Genomic DNA, 20,724 nt, shown 5'->3' with positions numbered 1-20,724 from the left:
TGCTATTGACGTGTAATAAAATATGCATGGGTGTACGTGCGTTTACGAATAACCAAATGTCTGATATAATATCAGTCATCATACTAAAGAATTTGGGACCACTTTTCGAGCGATGAGGTAATCGCGGGGTAAATTCTACGGTACATACCTACCTGTAACCAGCTGCGCTGTTATTGAAGCATCGAGATTAGTACGTGTTGTTTCACTCTGGAAGTTGAGTTCTCTCGGATTAACTCAGCTTTTCTTATCAAGAATAATAAACAACGTACGTTGCATTATAATACACGTTCGCTGCAGATACTCGGAACGTAATTCTTTGACAAACGTCGGCAGGAGGTTCGAAAGCATCGGAATACCGAGACGCAAAACGATTCGACATTCTCGAACATCGTTCGAAAGCTCATGGCGACCGAATGTCGGAATAAAATGTCCGACAATCTGCCGGAGGAAAATTTTCAACCTCCCGTATAGCCATTACAATATTATACGCATAAAATCGACAAATGCTTTCTTTTCATAGCGAGGTACTTCCGAGCCTCTCGTCTTCGCTTCTTCTTCTTCTTCTTCTTTTTTCTTTTTGTGACGACTTTTTAATGTCACGAACTGAGAGTCGAATATTTATTATCTATACTTTTATTATTTACGACGACAATCTGGATCGGGTTATGCAATATCGTGCCTCTTTCCGTCAGGCGAATATATGCGGGCTTCGTTCTTGAAGAATCTCGTACCCCCTGTAATATAATAATAAGGAGTTCGGTGTTCCGACTGATCGTGCCAGCCAGGGCTCGGGAGATTTTAGGGTGGCATCGAGACGTTCCGAAACTAACTCTCTCTACGCACCCTCACGCGATCCATCTCTTTCATTTCCTTCATTTTCAGCGCCAGGCGGTTCCTTGCGACGATTTTCTTTCGGTGGAGTTTCTCGTGCTAAAAAAAATTCCAGGAATGCATTTCTTCAAATTTGGAATTGGGTCGCTGTACGTTCGCGCTGTCGCTACGAAAGAAGCAAAAAGAGTGCTGCATGTCATTGTTTTCTCTTATTTGTTCTCAAATTTTAGTTGCCATCGAGATGAATATCGTTTCAAAATTTCATGACAATTCTTCGCGTAACGAGGTACTTTTAATCATCATATCCGAAGTGGTTGTATACACGTGTACCTATGTATACGTGATGAGAAACCTATCATGGAAGGTTTTTCTCCTTAATTGATTGCAGGTATCTCTTATGGTTCTTATAATAGAACGGGCGTCGCGTCGATGAAAACCGCAGTCGTTAACATTTCTCGTCTGCCGCTGTACCCCCGTGTGCAACGATTGGCCCGATTGCGTTTTCTCAGCTTTTGATACCATACAGAGCTATACCGATACGTTGCTGTAGTCACGCAACGTAATTTGCACTACACATACACTGCGTGCAACGTGATGATTGCGCCAGATTTCCGTTTGCGAGAAAACGACCCTTTCCAGTTTTTCGATTCGATGAGACCTTCTCACCAAATGAATCAGGAGGCTCGATGTTGGCTCGATATACGATGGCAGTGGACTGATCTTCCGGGATATTTTTTTTTATCCCTTTCCTATCCCATCCCCAAAAAAATTATGCAAAAAAGTCAGCCTCTGAATTGCGTACGAGGAATGGAAAAACAAAATGACCGAGCCGAAACGGAGGAAAAGTATAAATTCGGAGCAGCCGTAAAAATAGTGCTAAAATTGAGTAAAAATTTCGAAGCGGTCGCAGGGCGATGTCGGAGATTCGCTGCAGCGTGAACGAAAATATAATTGCTACATGTGTGCCCCACTTTCCGTTTAATCTTCTCGTCCGAATATTAACTCGCGACAGATTATTTCCAGTCTGTTCACCCACTTAGAACGATATTATAAATATAGCGAGTTTACAAAATTCTAAAGTGAAGCGTATCACCGCGTCTTATAGCTGAGTGTTTTAAAGACGTGACGAGGGAAGAGCGTCAAGGTCGCACAAGGGCAGAGCGTCGATTCACCACCTTTATAAAAAATTACCTCGTAAAGCTCTCACGTACACAAATATCACAAAAATACGTTACGGACACGCCGACGTTCTCGCTGGGAAAGAACGACCCATCGAAGAAAATTTCTCATAGTTGAGGTTTGATGGAATCGGAATTACGGAGTACGACTTTCGATTGAAGATACGTTACGCTGGGACGATATGCGATCTCAAATTTCTCAGAATTCATATACACGTCGCTGAGTTAGTATTCCGGAATAGCTTGTGCTGCAGAGAAGGAAGAAACTTTATTTGCCTCGTGACAACCGGTCGCTTCTGCTGCACGGTATTTTATTCATTTCACGCTACGCGGGATGAAAGTATCGAGACGATATTCGGCGATGAAATTGAAGCCTGATCTCCGAATAGAGTTATCGTTTTTTATACAAAAAAGAACCCCGACGATGAGCGGTGCGGGCCAATCTCGTCGTTATGAAATCGTGTAATTTGCGATATCGAATGCAAACGTCGTAGCTAATTATACGCAATTCGAGAGATAGCCGTTGATCAAATTATTCTATTCCTTTTTTTTTTTTTTAATTTTTTACGCTAAGTGTATCGCTAACGTTCGCCAAGGTTCAACGTGTCCGAGATGAAACTGAAACTGTATCTTTTACTCACGATGACATAATCGTTGACGAGGTCACCGCGCGTCGTCCTTAGAATGTTTAATCCTGATGCCGAACCGCTCGAAGCCGTTCTATTATGCCGTTGCGTATTCCGAAGAAACTGCTACCGTAAAAGTATTTTATTACATACCAGCTGACGGGACGACATGCTGTGCTCGGGAATACCAGAACGGCAATGAATCTTATTGCGAATTTAACATGCAGCACTAACGCGAAGATATACGTCCTACCTTTGTCGGACATTTTATGGTCAACACATAAGTGTTGTGGATATGCGAGTGGAGGTATAACGAGAGAAATAATTTCGATGGTCAAAGTAAAATGGAGAATTTTCAACGTCCGAACGTTTTTTTTATAATACAGTGTTAGAATTTCTGTATTTCATTATCGCCGGTTGCAGCGTCAAAAATCATTCGATGTTAATTTATTGGCGGAGATTAGAGTTAATCTGTAGACACCTGCACGTAATCGCGTGCACCTTAATGACGTCATTATTTGCCTTATGGGCGTCAAGGCTGAAATTTCTACCTGAGGTGACGTGACATTTTCAACCTTGTTTCAACGAAATCAAAGTAGGCGTTTTTTTAATTATCTCCTAGCGCGGCTCAAGTTTTAAAGAAGACGGAATTAAAGGGGCTCCTTTTTCTGAGGCGACTGGCCTACGATTGGCTGATTTATCTTCAAAATGACGCGTCATTACCGCAGAAAAATATAATTTTTTCTCCTTCGTAGCGAAAAGCTAATTGTCTGACGTTCCATGAAACGAGTTTTTATTTTTGGCTCATCGATTACGTTTCCATATCGTGTCATCGCCGCAGACGTCTGGAGTTCGTAGGTCAAGTTCAATTAACAGATTGCTAAGGGAATCGTTTTAATACCCTACCTATTTCACGTCACTTCGCTATCTACCGAATTACGTGGTACATTATATTATCGCTCGAATAAAATACGAACATTGTTTCGACTCCAAAAATTACTGACCATTATTCATAATATGTTTTACTTTTTTTTCTTTCAGATGAACAGGAGCGCGTGCAAAAGAAGACTTTTGTAAATTGGATTAATTCCTACCTTTCGAAGGTAAGCGGCTTACTTTTATTCTTGTCCTTGATTTACGGTTGTGATCGATCGTTGACCGATAGAAAGAATATATCACAGTGCGTTTCGAGGCGGACGTTTACTTTGGGGGATTTTATGACTGAATTTTATATTTGGGATCCCTATTTTTTGTATGAAAATTTTGACCATCAGCTACGGTGATTCCTGAACAAGTCCCGTAGCAAGCAGGAGTATAAGCGATTATGAGTTGCGTTAACGTTAGACTGTTGCAGCGGCTCGTCAGCCGATGCGACAGCTTGACAGCGCACCTGCGATATTACCTATTGATAGATAATTATAAGTTACCCACAACTTTCCCAGTACGTATTCCGGACATTTCAACCTCCGGCTCTTCTCTAATATATCGTGATCGCTGAACTGCGATTTGCGAGTTGCGTTTTGCGAGTTGTTGCAGAAATTAGTTACCTTGTTTACAGCCCCCCTCTGCACGATTTTATGAAGTTTAAACTCGGAAATTAACGGTGTACTTCGTACCTGGCTCGTATTTCAACCTGTAAATTGTTAGCAACATCTTCTCGTGTATCGTGTCACGATTTTTTCAATCCTTTCGACGAAACTCTCGCGTTCGTCGTCGTCGTTATCAGGTCGAACATACGCGGCTTTGTGATTTTTGAAAATGAACAAAAAATCACGCTACCTTACCAGGCTTTATTTCAAATGATTATGGAGCCTTCGGCTACTACTAGTCGACCACGCCTCCGAACAAAAATGCGAGACAGATTGGCAAAGAGCCACCAGACTTCAGGATTTCGATGAAATTGCGTGGGATGTGCTGAAACCAACCAGTGAAATTTGCCATTTTTTTTTCTTTTCATATTTTAACAAACCTATTCCATGCGAGATCAAAGTACCAATTGAAATTCATGTGTGGTACTTTCAAAAAAGAAAGTTTCCTCTGATGTCGGACGGATGATCAGCAACAGGAAATGTACATCTGGCGTTATACATGAAAGGAAATGAAAAAAAAATTTTTTTGACGATCGATTTGCCGTAATTCTTTGGAAATCGAAATGCGAATTCCCGAAATGTGGGTTTCGCGATTGTCCAAGCGTCTACTGCACCAGAATGATAGACTTATGCTTGAAACAAATGTGAATTTTTCTCTCAATTTATTGTAGCGAGTTCCACCGCTTCGAGTGGAGGATCTAATCGAAGACTTGAAGGATGGCACGCGTCTCCTCGCCCTACTCGAAGTTTTATCTGGAGAGAAATTGGTGAGAACCAATCTTATCGTAAATAGAATTACCCGCGTAGTGTTGGCTCATATTGTAGTTGATCGATTTTCGAGGTATCTGCTGCCTTCCGTTCATGAAATAGAATCGGAAGCAGATTGCTTTGAAATACACGTAATGTTTGCGATACTATAATGTGAATGAATTTTTTTTCTCCGTTCAATTTTAGCCAGTCGAACGGGGACGTAACTTGAAGAGACCTCATTTCCTCAGCAACGCTAATACAGCGCTTCAATTTTTACAGAGCAAAAAAGTAAGTGCGGGTCAAGGTGGACGAGGTGATGTCTAAATCCCCATCGATGACAAACTATGACAATTACCGATGTGTTTTTTTCAGATCAAATTAGTGAACATTAATTCATCCGATTTAGTGGACGGACGGCCACCAGTCGTATTGGGACTTATTTGGACCATAATCCTGTACTTCCAGGTATTTTATACAAATTATTTAATCTCATTAATTACGGTATACAGCTATGCAATATCCACGTCATTAGTCTGCGATAGCTGCTTTTAAATAGTGCATAACACATATCTCGAGTATCTGGAGCACAGTATGAAATAATCGGGTTAACTTGTAATCAATCGGCACACCTGTGAAGAAAATTGCTTTTCCGTTTCAAATCCGTTGATTGTCCGAAGAATTTTATCAGGCGAGACGCGAAGTAGATTGCATTCTCCTTCGACTTGAAAAAAGTTAGAGGAGAATTTTCCAAATTCAATTTAAAACGAATCAAAGAAATTTTCCACAGGGATTACACACATGCGTCATTGTACACGAGTTAACCCGGTTTTCGCTAGGTAAAAAAATTGAGACGTTGCTAACCGTATGTATTCTAACTAACAAGCTACGATCGAAGGATCGAAGGCGGGTGAGTAGCCAACAAAGCGTATAACAGAGTAAAAAAAACGAACGAACAATGGGCTCTCAAGTGTCCATGCACACTGCATATTTATTGCATGCCTTGCGCGACACTGTTTAGAAACGCACGCTAGATGCTCAGCCACGTATGATTTTTGATAACAGCTTCATATCGCGTGCTATTTTAGATCGAGGAGAACACCAGAGCCTTGGAGTACCTCGGTCATACCTGGGGGAGTCAGAGCAGCCTCGACAGCCTTGGAACTCAAGGTTCCGCGGCGAACGAACGTCGCCGACAGAGCAGCGAAAAATGGAAGCAGGGGGCGAGGAAGACCCTTCTACAATGGGTCACCAACGCGCTGCCAAAGTAAGAAGGGGATGAATAAGCTAAAATCGAATCGGTGTTGTGGGTAGGGAAATAATTTCTCCGCAATTTTTTTTTTTTCTCTCCGCTACAGGGACGCTGGGATCCACGTTCGAGATTTCGGAGAGAGTTGGAGGGACGGAAATGCCTTTTTGGCGATTATCGACGCCATCAGAGCGAACCTTGTTAACATCAACGCGATGAGAGAGGCCTCAAACAAATCTCGCCTCGAAACAGCCTTCCAAGTGGCTGAAACAGAGCTCGGAATCGCACGACTGCTCGACCCCGAAGACGTCGATGTGCCTCGCCCCGACGAAAAATCCATCATGACATACGTCGCCCAATTTCTGCACAAGTATCCGGAGCCGAGGAGCACCGGACCTGACTCTTTCGCCGCCGTACAGCAGGAGTACGATTCGCTTTTAGGGTGGCTCAACGAACGAACTAGACAACTGGAACAACTCGACAGGAGCAACGCCTTCCCTATGAGCTATCCGGTGAGATGATATTGACGTTATTCGATAAAAAAATTTTCCTCACTCTGAAAACTTTGTCGGCAAAAGTTTTACGCGGACATCACCTGAAATCCAAACCTCACGCCATAACGCAATTAGTTGATCGCAACACGCGATTGCTTCGGAATGACAAACGATCACCGAGAAACTAGAATCACCGTAGAATCGATCGAATGTTTCGCACAGGTAGACAATTGCGGGGGTGATTTGACATTGGCGGATGCCCTTTCACTTCATTGGCGAAGCTTGATATTAAATTATCTCAAATTGTTGACCCAATATCAACGTCAGTTGAAAAATTTTCAGGAATACTTGTTGTTCGCGAGTGAAACCGACGACAAGTCAGTAAGTTACAACAAACTTCAGAATCTAGTCGATACCCCGAGTATGATCAGCATTACTCGAGATTCCTGGAGACAGATCGAAATTCTATGGAATAAAATGGAAATCTTGGTAAGCATTATCTCATCTTTTCTGTTTTTTTTATCTGCGGTGATTTCACCGGTCACGTTGGATTACATCGAGTAATCTTGAAATCATATGACCACAACTCTTTCGATCAGATGTTGCGTTGGCTGTGGCTCCTGGATTCGTCATTGCCAGGTGAATTTGGAGAAGTCGGCAGATGGCTGGCCGGAGCTGAGCAGATCCTGAATTCTGACGGTGATATTCCTGATGAAATGACGGAGGAAACTGCGAGCATAATTTCTAACAAGCTCGAGGAGCACAAGAAGTACTTCTTGGACCTACCGGAAGTGGTGGAAAAATTCCAAGCGGCTAGAGGATCTCCGATCGCGCAACAAATATCTCTTGAACAGTTGGAGAGCATGGCATCTAGACTTGCCAGTCTCCCGACTCGCGCTGCAAAGCGTCGAATCCGTTTGAAGTTCCTCGAGCACAAGTGCTGTCTCATAGCGTTCCTATTTCTGGTTGAGACAAAACTTAAGGGATGGAGTGTGAAATATGGAGCGGAGGACAAAGTTCACCAGATGCTAGAACAGTACAGAAACTTCGTCTCGAGGAATAGGATATTTCAAGAATTCCAGAAAGCATATCTGGATATGCAACAAGTTGTTGAGGAATATAAGAGAGAGGGAGATATCGGTGAGTAGTGTGTCATAATAATAATATCCTCCGAAGCAACGCGATACCAATTGGACAAATGTCCTATTAGTTTCGACTTGAAGTTCATCGAGTTGATCCGAACGTCCTATTTGAAGTTTTCCGAATTGGCTCGGTTTCAGATCGTCAGGAATGCATGAACACCGATCGTTTCATGCGAGAGACCGGTGAGAAATGGAAAAACGTATCAATGGATTTACGCTGCGTTCAGAGCATGCTCGAAGAAGTCGTCGCGTATTGGCGTCGCTGGGCAACGGTATCCGATGATTTTGAAACGTGGTTGTCCAGGGCGGAACCAGCGCTCGAATTGCCCGATGAGGAACGTATGGAATTTTTCCAGGACATCAGTGTTTGGAAGGATAAACATCAGCAGCTTTCTGACACGGTCAGTTTCCTCATCGCCACTTCCGACGAGCAGGTCGCTCTACAGCTCAAAGACCGCTATACTCTTTTGACATCGAGATGGGAGCGCTTGTTCTCCGATGCTAAACAATACATGCACGCCGGTGACTTATTGAGAAACAGGAAGGACTACAGAGCCGGAGTTGAGGCCTTGCAAAAATGGTTGAGGAACGCGGAATCCGTTTTATCAACGACTCAGCTCACCTCGACCGAGCGAATCAAGGCGTACGGAGAACAACTTCAACTTCTTCACAACGAAGTGGAGGGAATCGAAGATCTCTTCAAAAACATCAGCAAGAAGTTCCAAACTCTGATCCAAGATTTGTCGCGTGAGGAGGTGGATAAGATGATGAATACCTTGAAGAAGGAAAAAGAAGCACTCGTCACGGTGCGTGCCCAAATACCGATGCAGCTGCACTTGTATCATCAACTTCTAGTTCAGCAGGAGTCTCTTGAGGCTGGACAACGCGAGATTTCTAACTGGCTTGACGAGGCCGAGCGTTTGCTGGCTGCGATTAATCTTTCCGGAGGTAGAGATGCTGCTCTGGCTCATCTGGATCGTCACAAGGCCTTTTTCTCGAGGACTTTATACTACAAATCTATGCTCGAATCTAAGAACAAGGTCTTCTCCAGCATGGTGAAATCGGTGGACTGTCGGGCTAATGCAGAGGCTGCGGAAGGGGGTGCGGCTCTTCGTGATTTGAATGATCGTTTTTCCCATGTTGCGCAATCAGCTCAGATTTGGGAGCAACGACTTCAAGAGGCTGTACGTTGCTGGACGAAATTCCGGGAGTGTGAAAGGCAGATATCAGAGTGGCTTTCAGCTGCGGAAACTTTGATAAACGACAAACACATAGACAGTCGTCAATCCGTCGAGTATCACAAGAATTTCTTCGGAAAAGTCAACGAAAAATGGATCCAGGATCTGGTCAATGCTGGTCAAGACCTGAGGAATGCTCTTCCGGTAGAACAGCAGGCTCCGATAAAAGAAGCTGTTGACAATCTGCAGAGACGCTGGAAGGAGGTCTTGACTTTTGCACCTCTCCATTTGATGCGTCTCGAGTTCCGCCTCGACGAAGCTGCCTTCCTGCAATACCTTAAGGAAATTGAGATGGAAATAAACTCGGAACAACAGGCTCTGATCAAAAATGACGATGTCGGAGGTATCGTACAACGTAATAAAGAATTCTTCGTGAGTCGCGGTGTCGTTTTGGAAGTGGAACGATGTCTGCAGACACTGAAGAAGATCAGCACCGCCTACCACATTCTTAAGCCAGATGATTCGAGCCTCAACGAAGCAGCTCAGCGGGCGGAAGATCAGTGGGAAAATACAGCACAGCGCGTTGAAATTCTCAGGGAACAACTACGTAAAGTACCCGAGCAGTGGGCAGCATACAGGCAAAAGTAAATCCCATTATTTGGTTCAAGCGAATTGTGTGCCAGCTATGATTTACGCTGGAAGTGAGTGACACGTACTGATGTTTTTTTTCAAGGTTCAACGAGATGGTGCACTGGATGGATCACGTTGACGGTACTCTGAGAACCATTTTACAAGAAGTCAACTCGTTGGAGGAATTCGAAAAGGAAAAGACAGTGTTCCAAGTAAGTCTATTTCGGTTAATCACTTCATACCACGTCATCTTTGAAATTGAATTACCATTATTTCTTTGCTGCTAAAACGGATAGCTACACACGGTGACGGTAAATATAGGAAAATTCGGTTTTATTGTTCCTCAGTTTGGAGTAACAACGAAGTCTGAGGTTCTTTAACTCTTTTTTTAACTGTTGTTTTTTTATTACTCAACAGCAAATATGTCGTGAAGCTGACAGTAAGCGCGAAGAGATGAAATGGCTTGTACAAACTTTGGATAGTCTGGCCTCGAACCGCTCAGATCACGAAGCAATCTCTGAGCAGAATCAACTGGAGCAATTGATCACACGTTACAAAAACTTGATACCAACGATTGAGATAACAATGACGAAGACAGATATTTACTCGAAGAGTTACACGTATCGAAAGGAGGTCCGTGAAGTCTGTATCTTGTTGGAAAAGGTCCGAGAACAATCTACGGTCCCCGTTAAACCTGAAAACATAGAAGTCTTGCGAAATGCACTATCTCATCAGGAGACAAGATTAACGCAATTGGAACAGCAAAGAGCGAACATAGTGAGCATGTTGCAGCGCGGAAAGGATATTTTGAAGGATCAACACGCTCCAACCTTCGTCTCGTCCGAAGTTCAGCATCTCGAATCGAGCTGGAATAATACTTATGGACAGAGTATCGAGGCCTTGAAGACATTGAAGGGCAATCAAAAGTTGTGGAACAATTATCAACTGCAGAAGGAAGAGGTGATCAAGTTGATTGAACAGGCTGAAGACGAATTGAAGAAAATCGATGCTGGGTATCACGATTCCAACCAAGCGTCCGCGGATCTACAGAGCAAACATGAGCTCAGTATTACATTGCGTAAAACTGCCGAAGAAATGTTGAGGAAATTGCGAGATGTCTATAGCAATCTTTCGGAGGTTACGGCGCCCGAGAAAATACCGGTATTGGAAAAAGAAGTAACCGATATTGAGAAACGGCTCCACGTTACTTTAGAAACCGTCCAGGAACGCGTAGTCTATCTTCAGCAATTCAACGCTAAGTGGACCAAGTTCCAGGCTAGACTCGGAGAACTTCAGTCTTGGACTCATCAGAATGCACCGCAACTCCTCGCCCAGATACAAGAAACATCAATATCTCCGGAGGAACGAGTTAAGAAAACTGAGACCTTGCAGACGCAGATAAAAGAGAAGATCACCCTATTGAAAGCTCTCGACACCGAGTCTCTTCAACTGATAAAGGGTAAGTCTGATCTTGTCGCGTCGATTAAGATGTCACAAACTCAACAACATCCTAATTGTTTTCTCATTGTTCATTTACAGACGATGACGCTAATTTGGAGGCGAAGAGGCTTCGAGCGGAGATCCAGAGTCTTCAGGAGGCAGCAGACTCTCTCAACAAGAGTATCGTCTACCAGAAAGAAATGGCTGGGCGTAATTTAGCAACATGGAAAGAGTACGAAGTTGGTATTCAACAGCTCAAGCCCTGGGTCGAACAGGCGGAAATTCAGGCTGCCACGATCGGCTCGAAGCCGTCAACTCTGGCGCAGGCGATAGAAATGCTAGCGACCGCGAGATCCTTCGAGAAACAGTGCGAGGAGCAGCTCCCGCATGTTCAAGAATTGTCAGTGATCAGTCAACAGATTGCAGGTAGAACGGTTGCGCCTGACGAGGTAGATGCTGTTCACACAAGGTGGAATTCCGTCCATGATGTAGCCATCCATACTTCTACTAAACTCGACAAGCTCGTCTCATCCTGGAATACGTTCGAATCGGAAGCAAAGGAGTTCAATAACTGGTTACAAAAAGGCGAGAAGGAATCGCTCGAAGAACCGAATGTCAAGACACCGGAAGCGTCGAAATTAGAAAGGGAATTAGCTCGTCTGAAAGAGTTCAACAAAGATATATCCGATAGACAGGCACAACTGATATCCTTGACGCAAGTTTCGGACCATATAAGTCATGGACTAGCTTTGGAAGGTGCTACAAATCTGAAGGGACGAGTAGTGGAGATGAAATCGCGTGTTAGCAAACTCGCCGACATCGTTAGAAACCAGATAAACCAAGTTTCTGATGCGCTTCTCGCTAGACAGGAATTCCAAATGAAACTGACCGATTTCGACAATTGGATGTCGAGGTTGAGTTCGAATATAGCTGAGATCAGTGACGTTAACGCCGACAACGTAGACACGAATCTACAGGCAGTTCATGCGTATCTGCAGGAGCACTCCGACAAGCAGCCAAGTTTTTCGGGAATTTATGAGGAAGTGAAAGTTCTCTCGGAGCAGAGTTCACCCGAGGAAGCGGCGGCCTTGAACGATATGTACTCTTCCTTAGCCACTAAGTACAAGTCCCTTGAAGACGATCTCAATCAAAAGAAAAAAGGACTGGAAAAGTGGACTGAACTATTGAGCTGGCATGCGGACACGAATGCTCAGTTGAGCCACAGTAAATACCAAGTGGATGCGCATAAGCCGACCATCTCCGATTTGGAAAGATTAAACTCGGAGCTGCAAACAATGTCCACGAAGATTAACACTTGGAAGGTGCAGGTGCCGCAGGTGGATACCTCGATGGGTGTGCAAGTACGTGATAAATTGGAAAAACCGCTCACGGCCTCGGCTTTGGTGAACGAAATTGAAGCTAAGGCGGTTACTCTTCAGACTGAGCTTGCGACGAAACGAGATAAATTGGAAAATCTAAGTGCTCGATGGGATAACTTTAGAAAAACTCAACAAACGCTCACCGAAGAGATCACTCGTACCCAGACTACTCTGCAAGATATTACCTACAAAGTGGACACATGCGAGAAACTCGCTCCGGCGGTTGAAGAAATTGATAAACTTATCGCTGATCATCAACAGCGCGAACCGGAAAAAGAGACATTGCATCGCGAAGGAAATACTTTGATGAAAGAGGATCAGCGAGCGGTGACCAATATTCAGGTTGTGCTCTCTTCGACTGATGCGAACTGGGAGAAGGTCAATGAACTGTTGCGAGAACAAAGAAATAAATATGCAGATATGGACGCAGACTGGAAGCAATTTTTGGAAGCGAAGAAGAAGCTGTCCAGCAATCTGAAGCAATCAAAAACACTGTGCCAATCTATTCAAGAAGTGCCAAATGATATTACCCAAGCAAACGGTGCTCTTGACAAACACAAGAAGGCCGCTGAGTTGCTGAAGAAGGGAAAACAGTCGTTGGAAAAAATGGACAGTAAAGCCCAACAACTTATTAAAGAAGCTTCGCTTATGCCGAATTTCAAGTCCGACTTGATCGAAAAGGATCTCGCTAAGATGCGTAAACAATATCAAGATGCTTATGCAAACATCGTCGAGAAGACACAGACTTATGAAACGCAGGTCATTATCTGGAAACAAATTGACGAAGCGAAATATGAGCTCTCTAGATGGTTGAGCGATACGAACGAAGCTCTAGACAGCGCTAGGAAAAATTTATCCGACGCTGAAAATGGTCAGCTTAAACTCTCCAGGTATCGCGAAGAGTTGCCAGCTTATCAATTACTCCGGCAAGGTATCGCGGCAAAGACGGCGCAATTGTCGAAGATGAACAACAATGCAAATATCCCGACCTTAAAATCTCTCAATGACCTGTTAGACGATCAATTTAGAGTAGTCAAAGAAGCAGCTGACAAGTTGGAGTCCGTGACTACAACGTTCCACGAAAAAGAGAAAAATATCAGAGAAGAACTGAAGAGGTCTGGAGAGGCTATTTTGAAAATTCGAGAGGAGATTATCAAGTGCGACGACCTTACTGGCGAAAATACCAAAATACTTGGTAGGATTAACAAATGCCAGGCCCTCAAAGGTGAACTTGAACAAGCCGACAAGGCTCTGTCTGATATACAGAAGAAAGTCGCGGATATGTCTTCCGAATATCCTGCCATTTCGAAATCCAGCTTGCCCAAAGAACTTCAGGGGCTACAACAACGCAGAGATGGAGTAGCCAGTCACGCTGATAAGGTCAGCGCTACGCTCGTAGCCTTCTTAACAAAATTATATCATGAGAAATTCGGTGCTCTCCAACGCATGGTAGCTACACACAAAGAAAAAGCTGCTTGGTGCGAACCAGAACAGAGTAGCGATCGGTATAATCTTGAAGTAAAGATGGCCTCGCTCGTCGATGTTGAAAATGGAATAGCCGATTGCGAAGCCCGTAAGGCTGATACAGACAACTCGTTGAAACTTCTGGAGTCGGTAGAAGGCAAAGATACCATGGTGGGCTTGAAAGCAGAACGTGACAAAGTTGCCGCTGATCTGAAGTCATTGAAAAAGAGCTACGCGAAGATCAAACAGGTCCTGGACCGTAACATAGCGCTCTGGCAACGGTACGAGCTAATGTCGGAGAATGTGTCCTCTTGGTTGAAAGAAACTGAAAATAAAATTCGTATCGAAAGTTCTGTGCAACTCACTCTCCCTGAGGTCGAAGACAAGATCAACGAGATAGTTGAATTTCAGAAAATAGTCTCGAAGTACGAAACCGAAATAAAAGACCTGAGTAGCCTTGGTGAAGAGATTATAAAAGTGAGCCCTGAGTCTCGAGTCGGACAATACGTTGGCCATTTGAACACTCGTTATCAAGCTATCGTAAAGTTCCTCTCGTCGCACTTGGAACGCCTCGAAGAAGTTGGAACGGGTCGGGATCAGTACAAAGCTAACGTAAAAGAAGTTGAAGCATGGATCAAAAATGCTGAACAGAAACTGAACAAGTTCGGTGAGATTTCAGGACCAAAAGCCATTACGTTTTACCAGTCACGACTGAAGGAACTCAAAGGATTTGCGGAGGAGCGCGAGAAGGGTCAGGTTATATTGAATCGGACCGCAGAAGCTGGCGAAGCTCTTTACGCGAGAATTACACCGGAAAATCGTGAAACTATTAGAACTGAATTGCGCAGTCTTAGAAATCAAGTCGAGTCATTATCCGACCGAGCAAATGTTATTTACAAACGCATCGAAACTGATATGATGCATCGATCGTCTTTCGAAGACAAATATTCTCAAGTAAAGCAGTGGGTCTTTGACGCCCAAGCAAAACTTGCGGAAAAATCGCGTCTGCTTCCAAATCTTCCGGAGAAAAAATTGGAACTACATTTCTTCCGAACCATCGCCCAGGATGTGACCGTTCATAGAAATATACTGCAGCAACTTCAGGACAGGCTTCCAACAATGTCTGACGACGACGCAGCCGAGATGTTGAAGAGTGTAATCGCAGCTTATGACGAGCTTTCGGAAAACGTCGAGAGCAGAATCAGCACGGCGGAAAAATATGTAGCTAATCACGAATGCTACTTGCAATCGATCGAGAAAATGCGCGATTGGATAAACACTCTCGTTAACGAAGCAGCTTCCGTAACAGATGATTTGACCATCGACAGAGACACCGCCAAGGCAAGGGTGGCCCTGATCGAGAACATACTTCAACAAAAACCGGAAGGGGATCGTATCATGCAGGAAGTTACTGATCAGTTAAATGTGGTATTGGAGCAAACTACGTTAAACGGGCATCCGGCTGTATTGAAACCCTACACCGATCTCAAGTGGGACGAGTTTATAAAAAAATGCATCGAATCCCGGGATAAGTTGAATCAACTCTTTGACAAGTGGGCTGAATTTGAAAAAGTTGTTGATTCCCTCGAAACTTGGATTAAGCAAATGGAACCTCAAGTGAAAGATCAGAGTTTGAAAAGTACGGAGGATACCAAGCGGTTACATCTGCAGAAGTTGAAAGCGCTCGAGGAAGAAATCAATGCGAGAAGCGGAGACTTCAATGCCGCGGTAGAAAAGAGTCAGGCGATTGAGGGAGAATCGGAATTGGCGACCAAAGTCTCTCGACAAGCAACGAGATACCAAGCGATTAGAAATCAAGCTAAGGAAGCGGTCGCACGTTACGAACAGTTCATTAAGGAACACAGTATATTCAACGAAAAGTATAATCAATTTATGAAATGGATCGGTGACGTCGATGGTGAACTGAAGAAGCATGGTGAAATCGTCGGCGATCTAGCGATCTTACAAGCCCGGCAAAAGACCATTCGAGATCTCGGGGATACTCGTACTAAAGAAAATGCCAAATTCGAATCTGTCATCGACCTTGGAGAGAAATTATACGCTCACACATCGCCCGATGGCCGAGAGATCATTCGTCAACAGCTGAGGAATTTGCGCACGGTGTGGGATGGTTTTACCGAGGACTTGCAATCTGCAACTCAAAAATTGGACCAGTGCCTGATGCAATTCGCAGAGTTTTCACTTTCTCAAGAGCAGCTAACTACCTGGCTTCGTGACGTCGAACGTGCCATGCATCAGCATACAGAGTTGAAGTCGACATTGCAAGAAAAGAGGGCTCAGTTACAAAACCATAAGATCATGCACCAGGAAATAATGTCTCATCAGGCCCTCGTAGAATCCGTTTGCGACAAGGCTCAACAGCTTGTCGATCAAACGAAGGACACTTCGCTGAATGTCTATCTACAGTCTATCAAACAGTTATTCCAGAACATTGTCGGCAAGTCACAAGACCTATTGGAAAACTTGGAAGACTGCGTTGATAAGCATAATCAGTTCAACGCTCAATGCAAGAGTTTTACGGATTGGCTGAGTGGTGAACATGAAAAACTTTTGGACTGTAACGATATCGTAGGCGAGAAAGGTGAGATTTCTCGACGAATTGCGACCCTCGCCGTTCTCAAGGATGGCCAAGTTCAAGGAGCCAATCGACTCGCTAGCTTGAAAGAACTAGGTGCCAATGTTGCAAAAAGTACCGCCGCAAAGGGACAGGAAGCTATTACAAAGGAGGTCGCTAGTTTGGAAGCCGATTTACATCAGCATTTGAGTGAAATTGGTAAGTTGCAAAATTATTTGTTCAGGTTGTATTGCCTTGAAAAATGACTGGCTGTTATTCACGTGAGTATATTTCTGCATGTAGAATCCGTCGAGAACAAGCAAATGAGCGCTTTGCAAAAGTGGCAGGAATTCGAGGATCAGTTGGAGTCGCACACTCGATGGTTCCGCTCGATGGAAGCTGTCTTCCGAGATCAGCAGCTCCAAGCTACTTTGAAGGACAAAGAGAGTCAGCTCAGCGTTTTCAAAGATAAACGGGAGTCCATTACGAAACAGGAGCGAGAAATCGACGAATTCGTCGACAGATCACACGGCCTCCTTCATTCGAGCGGCGTTGACCGCATCAAACCATTGATATCACAAATTAGCAATCGGTAATTAGTGATGAATGAAAGTCACTTCGGCTTTTCGCTTCGATGTGGAATGATTTCAATGTTTCATATTCTCGCGCAGGTATCAACTGCTACATGTTCTCAGTAAGGAGGTAATTCATCGTTGTGAAACCCTAGTCGACGATCACCGAGCCTTCGAAGGAAAATTGGAGACTATCAACGCCTGGCTGACTCCATTGGAGCAGAATCTCGCTGCCTTGAAGAAAGAGGAAATTGGTGGAAACCTAGAGGCAAAGGGATCTCGACTTCAGGTTCTCCTAGCGGAACGGGAACAGGCTGAGCATCGTTTGGCTGGACTGACTGCTGCTGGTGAACGGATCCTTCCGGACACATCTGCACAAGGCCGCGAGGTCATCAGACATGAACTCCGTCACGCTCGCGAGCGTTGGGACAAGTTGGCCGAAGGTATCAAGGAACAACAGAAAAAGCAGGACGCGCAATCTCTGCAGTGGTCAAGCTACCAAGACACCCTTCAACAAACACTCGCATGGCTCGATAATATGGAAAGAACCCTGAAGCAAGATTCGTCTGCCGTATGGTCATCGCTTCAGGAGGTCCGATCGAAGCTCCTCAAAAATAAGGTGAGAATTCGACGTTACCTATTTCTCATTAGAGAATGAAATCATTCGGCTGAATGAGATGGTAAATTATTGTGTGTTTTGCATTTAGACCGTTCATCAAGAGATTCTTGCTCACAAACGTATAATCGAGGCGATATCCGATAAGGCGAACGCCCTTGCTCGGGGAGCTCAGACGCCCGCAGACATTCAAGATAATGCGAAGTCGATCTCGCAGAGATACGAGAAGCTCGTGGACACCTCGCAAAAAGGAATATTCAATCTGGAGTCTCTTCTCGAGACTTTCCAACAGTTCCACGATCTCCAGAAGGCCTATCAAGACTACCAGAAGCAGCAATGGGAAAGACTTGCGAATTACACCGATTACACCGGAAATAAAGCGGTGTTACAAGCGCGACTTTTGAAGGTGGTAGAAATACAGGATAGTCAGACCGAAGGTGAACTGAAACTTCGTGTTCTCAGTGATCATGTTGCTCAAAGTGCTGGCAGTCTTCCACCCAGGTCTCAAGAGTCCATGGAGAGGGATCTGACCAATTTGCGGTAAGTAGCATAGACCGTCAGTAAAAAAATGGCAGTTCAATAACGTTTGGAATGGATTTGAAAGAGAATACGATCGTTCGTACCCAGATTTGAGAACAAAAAGTTCACCACTGCCGTGAGTGACGTTATTCGAGGGATCGAAGAGCGAATCCAACAATGGAGCGAGTACGAGAACTCTCTGGATAGACTGCTGGCCTGGCTTAGTGATGCGGAAGCATCTCTAAAAAATTACACCCTGAGGAACACGATCGAAGAAAAGCAGGAACAACTAGAAAAGTATCAGGTATGGTAGTTTTCACCGTGGAATTGAAATTTTCCTTAATTTGAGAGGTATAATTCGTTGACTACATTTTTTATCAAATGGTACGTGCACCACCTTCTGAAAATCCACTGCATTTTGAATCTAATTGAACACTCTAGGTATTCTGCCTTCCCACGAACACATTTCAAATATTTTCTCACATGCTGAATTTTACACGGTTTATCGATTTTTTTCGGTGAATTAAAAATAAAAAAAAAAAAAACAACAACAACCAGAAACTAATTCGCATAGGGTTCAACGAAAGTGCATCGATAATATGAATTTAGCAGCAATTATATGTGACTTAGTTGCACTCTTCGTTGTCTACTATAAATTTGGAGCATGGACCTTGGCATAGGTGTTATTGTCGCATAGACGTTAAGTGGCCTAAAGCACGAAGGATCTTTCACACGTAATGTAATGTCTTAGGATCTGCAAAAAGTAACGGAGTCTCGGAGTTCAGATGTGACGGAGCTGGTAGCGCTGGGTGACCACCTCGACCAAGTAAGAGATCACATTCTCTGACTCCATCCGTAGAGCCCGAAGCTTTATTGGGCTTGAATCAGGGCTGGGGATCGTTGCAGTATCTTACTTACTATTCTACTCACTTACCCGAATCGCGTGCTTTCAGGGATCCGTAGTAGACTACTTTCTTTCGTATAATTCAGCTTCTAGCTTTCATCGATGGCAGCTGTCAGCGGGAATGCTTCAAACTTGTTCGAATGTGCAGTACAACAGGCTTACCCGTGTCACTAGAATGTAAAGACGTATCTAGGTTCGCTTCATCTAATCTTCTTCTTTACGTTCACCAATGCCATAATCATCGCGCTCGTTGTACTGGACATTTACGGAAACAGCGTTTAGTTCATGATTGATTTCAGACTGAATCTATTAACTCCTACGATTTTTGTTGTTGGAGTATATTGAGCACCACGATGAATATGAACACAGATTGAACATTGCTAACAAAACGCTGTATCCGCCATTTGCTTCTTGTATATTCATAGAAATGGTACGCATATACGCATGTAGGCCCTGCTCGACGCACTTATGGCTCTCTACTTTCATTTTTCCATTCATTTATTCACCTTGGCGGCAGGGTCTATGTGGCTGCCATGTTGTGTCATTGGAGAGCTTTCAGGCTTGACTATGTCTTTCCATTTCTTCCCGCAGGAGGATCGCACTGTGGCGTCCCTGGAGCATCTCTATGCCTCTTTCTTTTTTGTCTCCATTTCTTTCTATCTCTAGCTCTTTGTTAACGCATATGAAAATTAGTCTAACCCGGAAGTAGGAAGGCTTATATTCATTCATCAAAGACAAGCATAGATCGATACTATGGTGTGATTTTTTTTTCGTCAAGATCCTTGACGTTTGCATTGAATTTGCGATGAAAATTATGAAACACATTTCTTACAATTTCTTCTTGCCTTGTTCATCGGGTCTGATTCTAGTAGACAAAAAACTAGTAGTGTCGATTTTTTCGACGTGAACTTTTTTTTCAATTAATTAATAGGCTACAGAACTGCTATTTCTAATACTAGAGGCTTGGAGATATGCCCTACTCAGGATTCGTCGAATAAAAAATATATTGGCGGCGATGGACGAGCTTTACAAGGAAAATGTCGGGCTGTTCATTTTCAGTTGATTGTAGTCTGTAACAACATCAGATGATCACTGATTTTTTCACCCCCATACTTTTCTTTCTTTTATCATGGAATTTGAGCATTTGTTGGAATTCGATTCTATTTACAGCTGCTGTATGGTCTCATTACATCTACTGCTATGATCAAGACATTAATAAATTCATTTTACTCGTTTATCTCATATCTACGGCATTGGCATGTTGATTTAGACTGGTAGAGAATTTAACATTTGCTAGGGAACATTCGTGACACATTAGTTACGTGACACAGATATTATAATACATAGAAACCGAACCAATGTTTTCATTCCTTTCACAGTCTTTGATCGTGAACTTGCGACAAAATGAAGCGGAGTTTGATAAAATGAGTGACGACTCTTCGGAACTCATTCAAATTAGCGGGGAAACCAGATTTTCCGCGAGCGTTCAACAAGTTACTTCACGATTCCAATCTATTCAAACAACAGCCAAGGTGAGTGACTAAAAATACAAGAAATTCAATCAACGCGAAGGCCTAAATTCATACCATCG

The 20,724-nt window shown here is 43.7% G+C and overlaps 1 protein-coding gene across 14 annotated transcripts in view; it reads left to right on the top strand.

Moving 5' to 3' along the window:
- LOC105684553 (muscle-specific protein 300 kDa) overlaps positions 1–20,724 on the top strand; it is a 116,267-nt gene that overhangs the window by 23,511 nt on the left and 72,032 nt on the right. For 8 of the 14 annotated variants that reach the window (XM_048649661.1, XM_020851531.2, XM_020851530.2 and 5 more), the window contains 20 exons: positions 3,677–3,738; positions 4,896–4,991; positions 5,179–5,262; positions 5,347–5,439; positions 5,858–5,881; positions 6,060–6,238; positions 6,330–6,732; positions 7,057–7,203; positions 7,314–7,854; positions 7,995–9,678; positions 9,768–9,876; positions 9,961–9,975; positions 10,082–11,123; positions 11,204–16,741; positions 16,826–17,114; positions 17,194–17,713; positions 17,802–18,250; positions 18,338–18,533; positions 18,981–19,055; positions 20,513–20,665. In XM_048649661.1, coding sequence (XP_048505618.1) covers positions 3,677–3,738; positions 4,896–4,991; positions 5,179–5,262; positions 5,347–5,439; positions 5,858–5,881; positions 6,060–6,238; positions 6,330–6,732; positions 7,057–7,203; positions 7,314–7,854; positions 7,995–9,678; positions 9,768–9,876; positions 9,961–9,975; positions 10,082–11,123; positions 11,204–16,741; positions 16,826–17,114; positions 17,194–17,713; positions 17,802–18,250; positions 18,338–18,533; positions 18,981–19,055; positions 20,513–20,665 — 11,699 coding nt within the window. The remainder of the gene's footprint in view (positions 1–3,676; positions 3,739–4,895; positions 4,992–5,178; positions 5,263–5,346; positions 5,440–5,857; positions 5,882–6,059; positions 6,239–6,329; positions 6,733–7,056; positions 7,204–7,313; positions 7,855–7,994; positions 9,679–9,767; positions 9,877–9,960; positions 9,976–10,081; positions 11,124–11,203; positions 16,742–16,825; positions 17,115–17,193; positions 17,714–17,801; positions 18,251–18,337; positions 18,534–18,980; positions 19,056–20,512; positions 20,666–20,724) is intronic. The other 6 variants (XM_048649663.1, XM_020851526.2, XM_012397971.3 and 3 more) reach the window with 4 other exon arrangements.

Source organism: Athalia rosae, chromosome 2 (assembly GCF_917208135.1).
Source record: "Athalia rosae chromosome 2, iyAthRosa1.1, whole genome shotgun sequence".
NCBI lineage: Eukaryota > Metazoa > Arthropoda > Insecta > Hymenoptera > Athaliidae > Athalia > Athalia rosae.
This window is presented reverse-complemented; position numbering and strand designations above follow the sequence as displayed.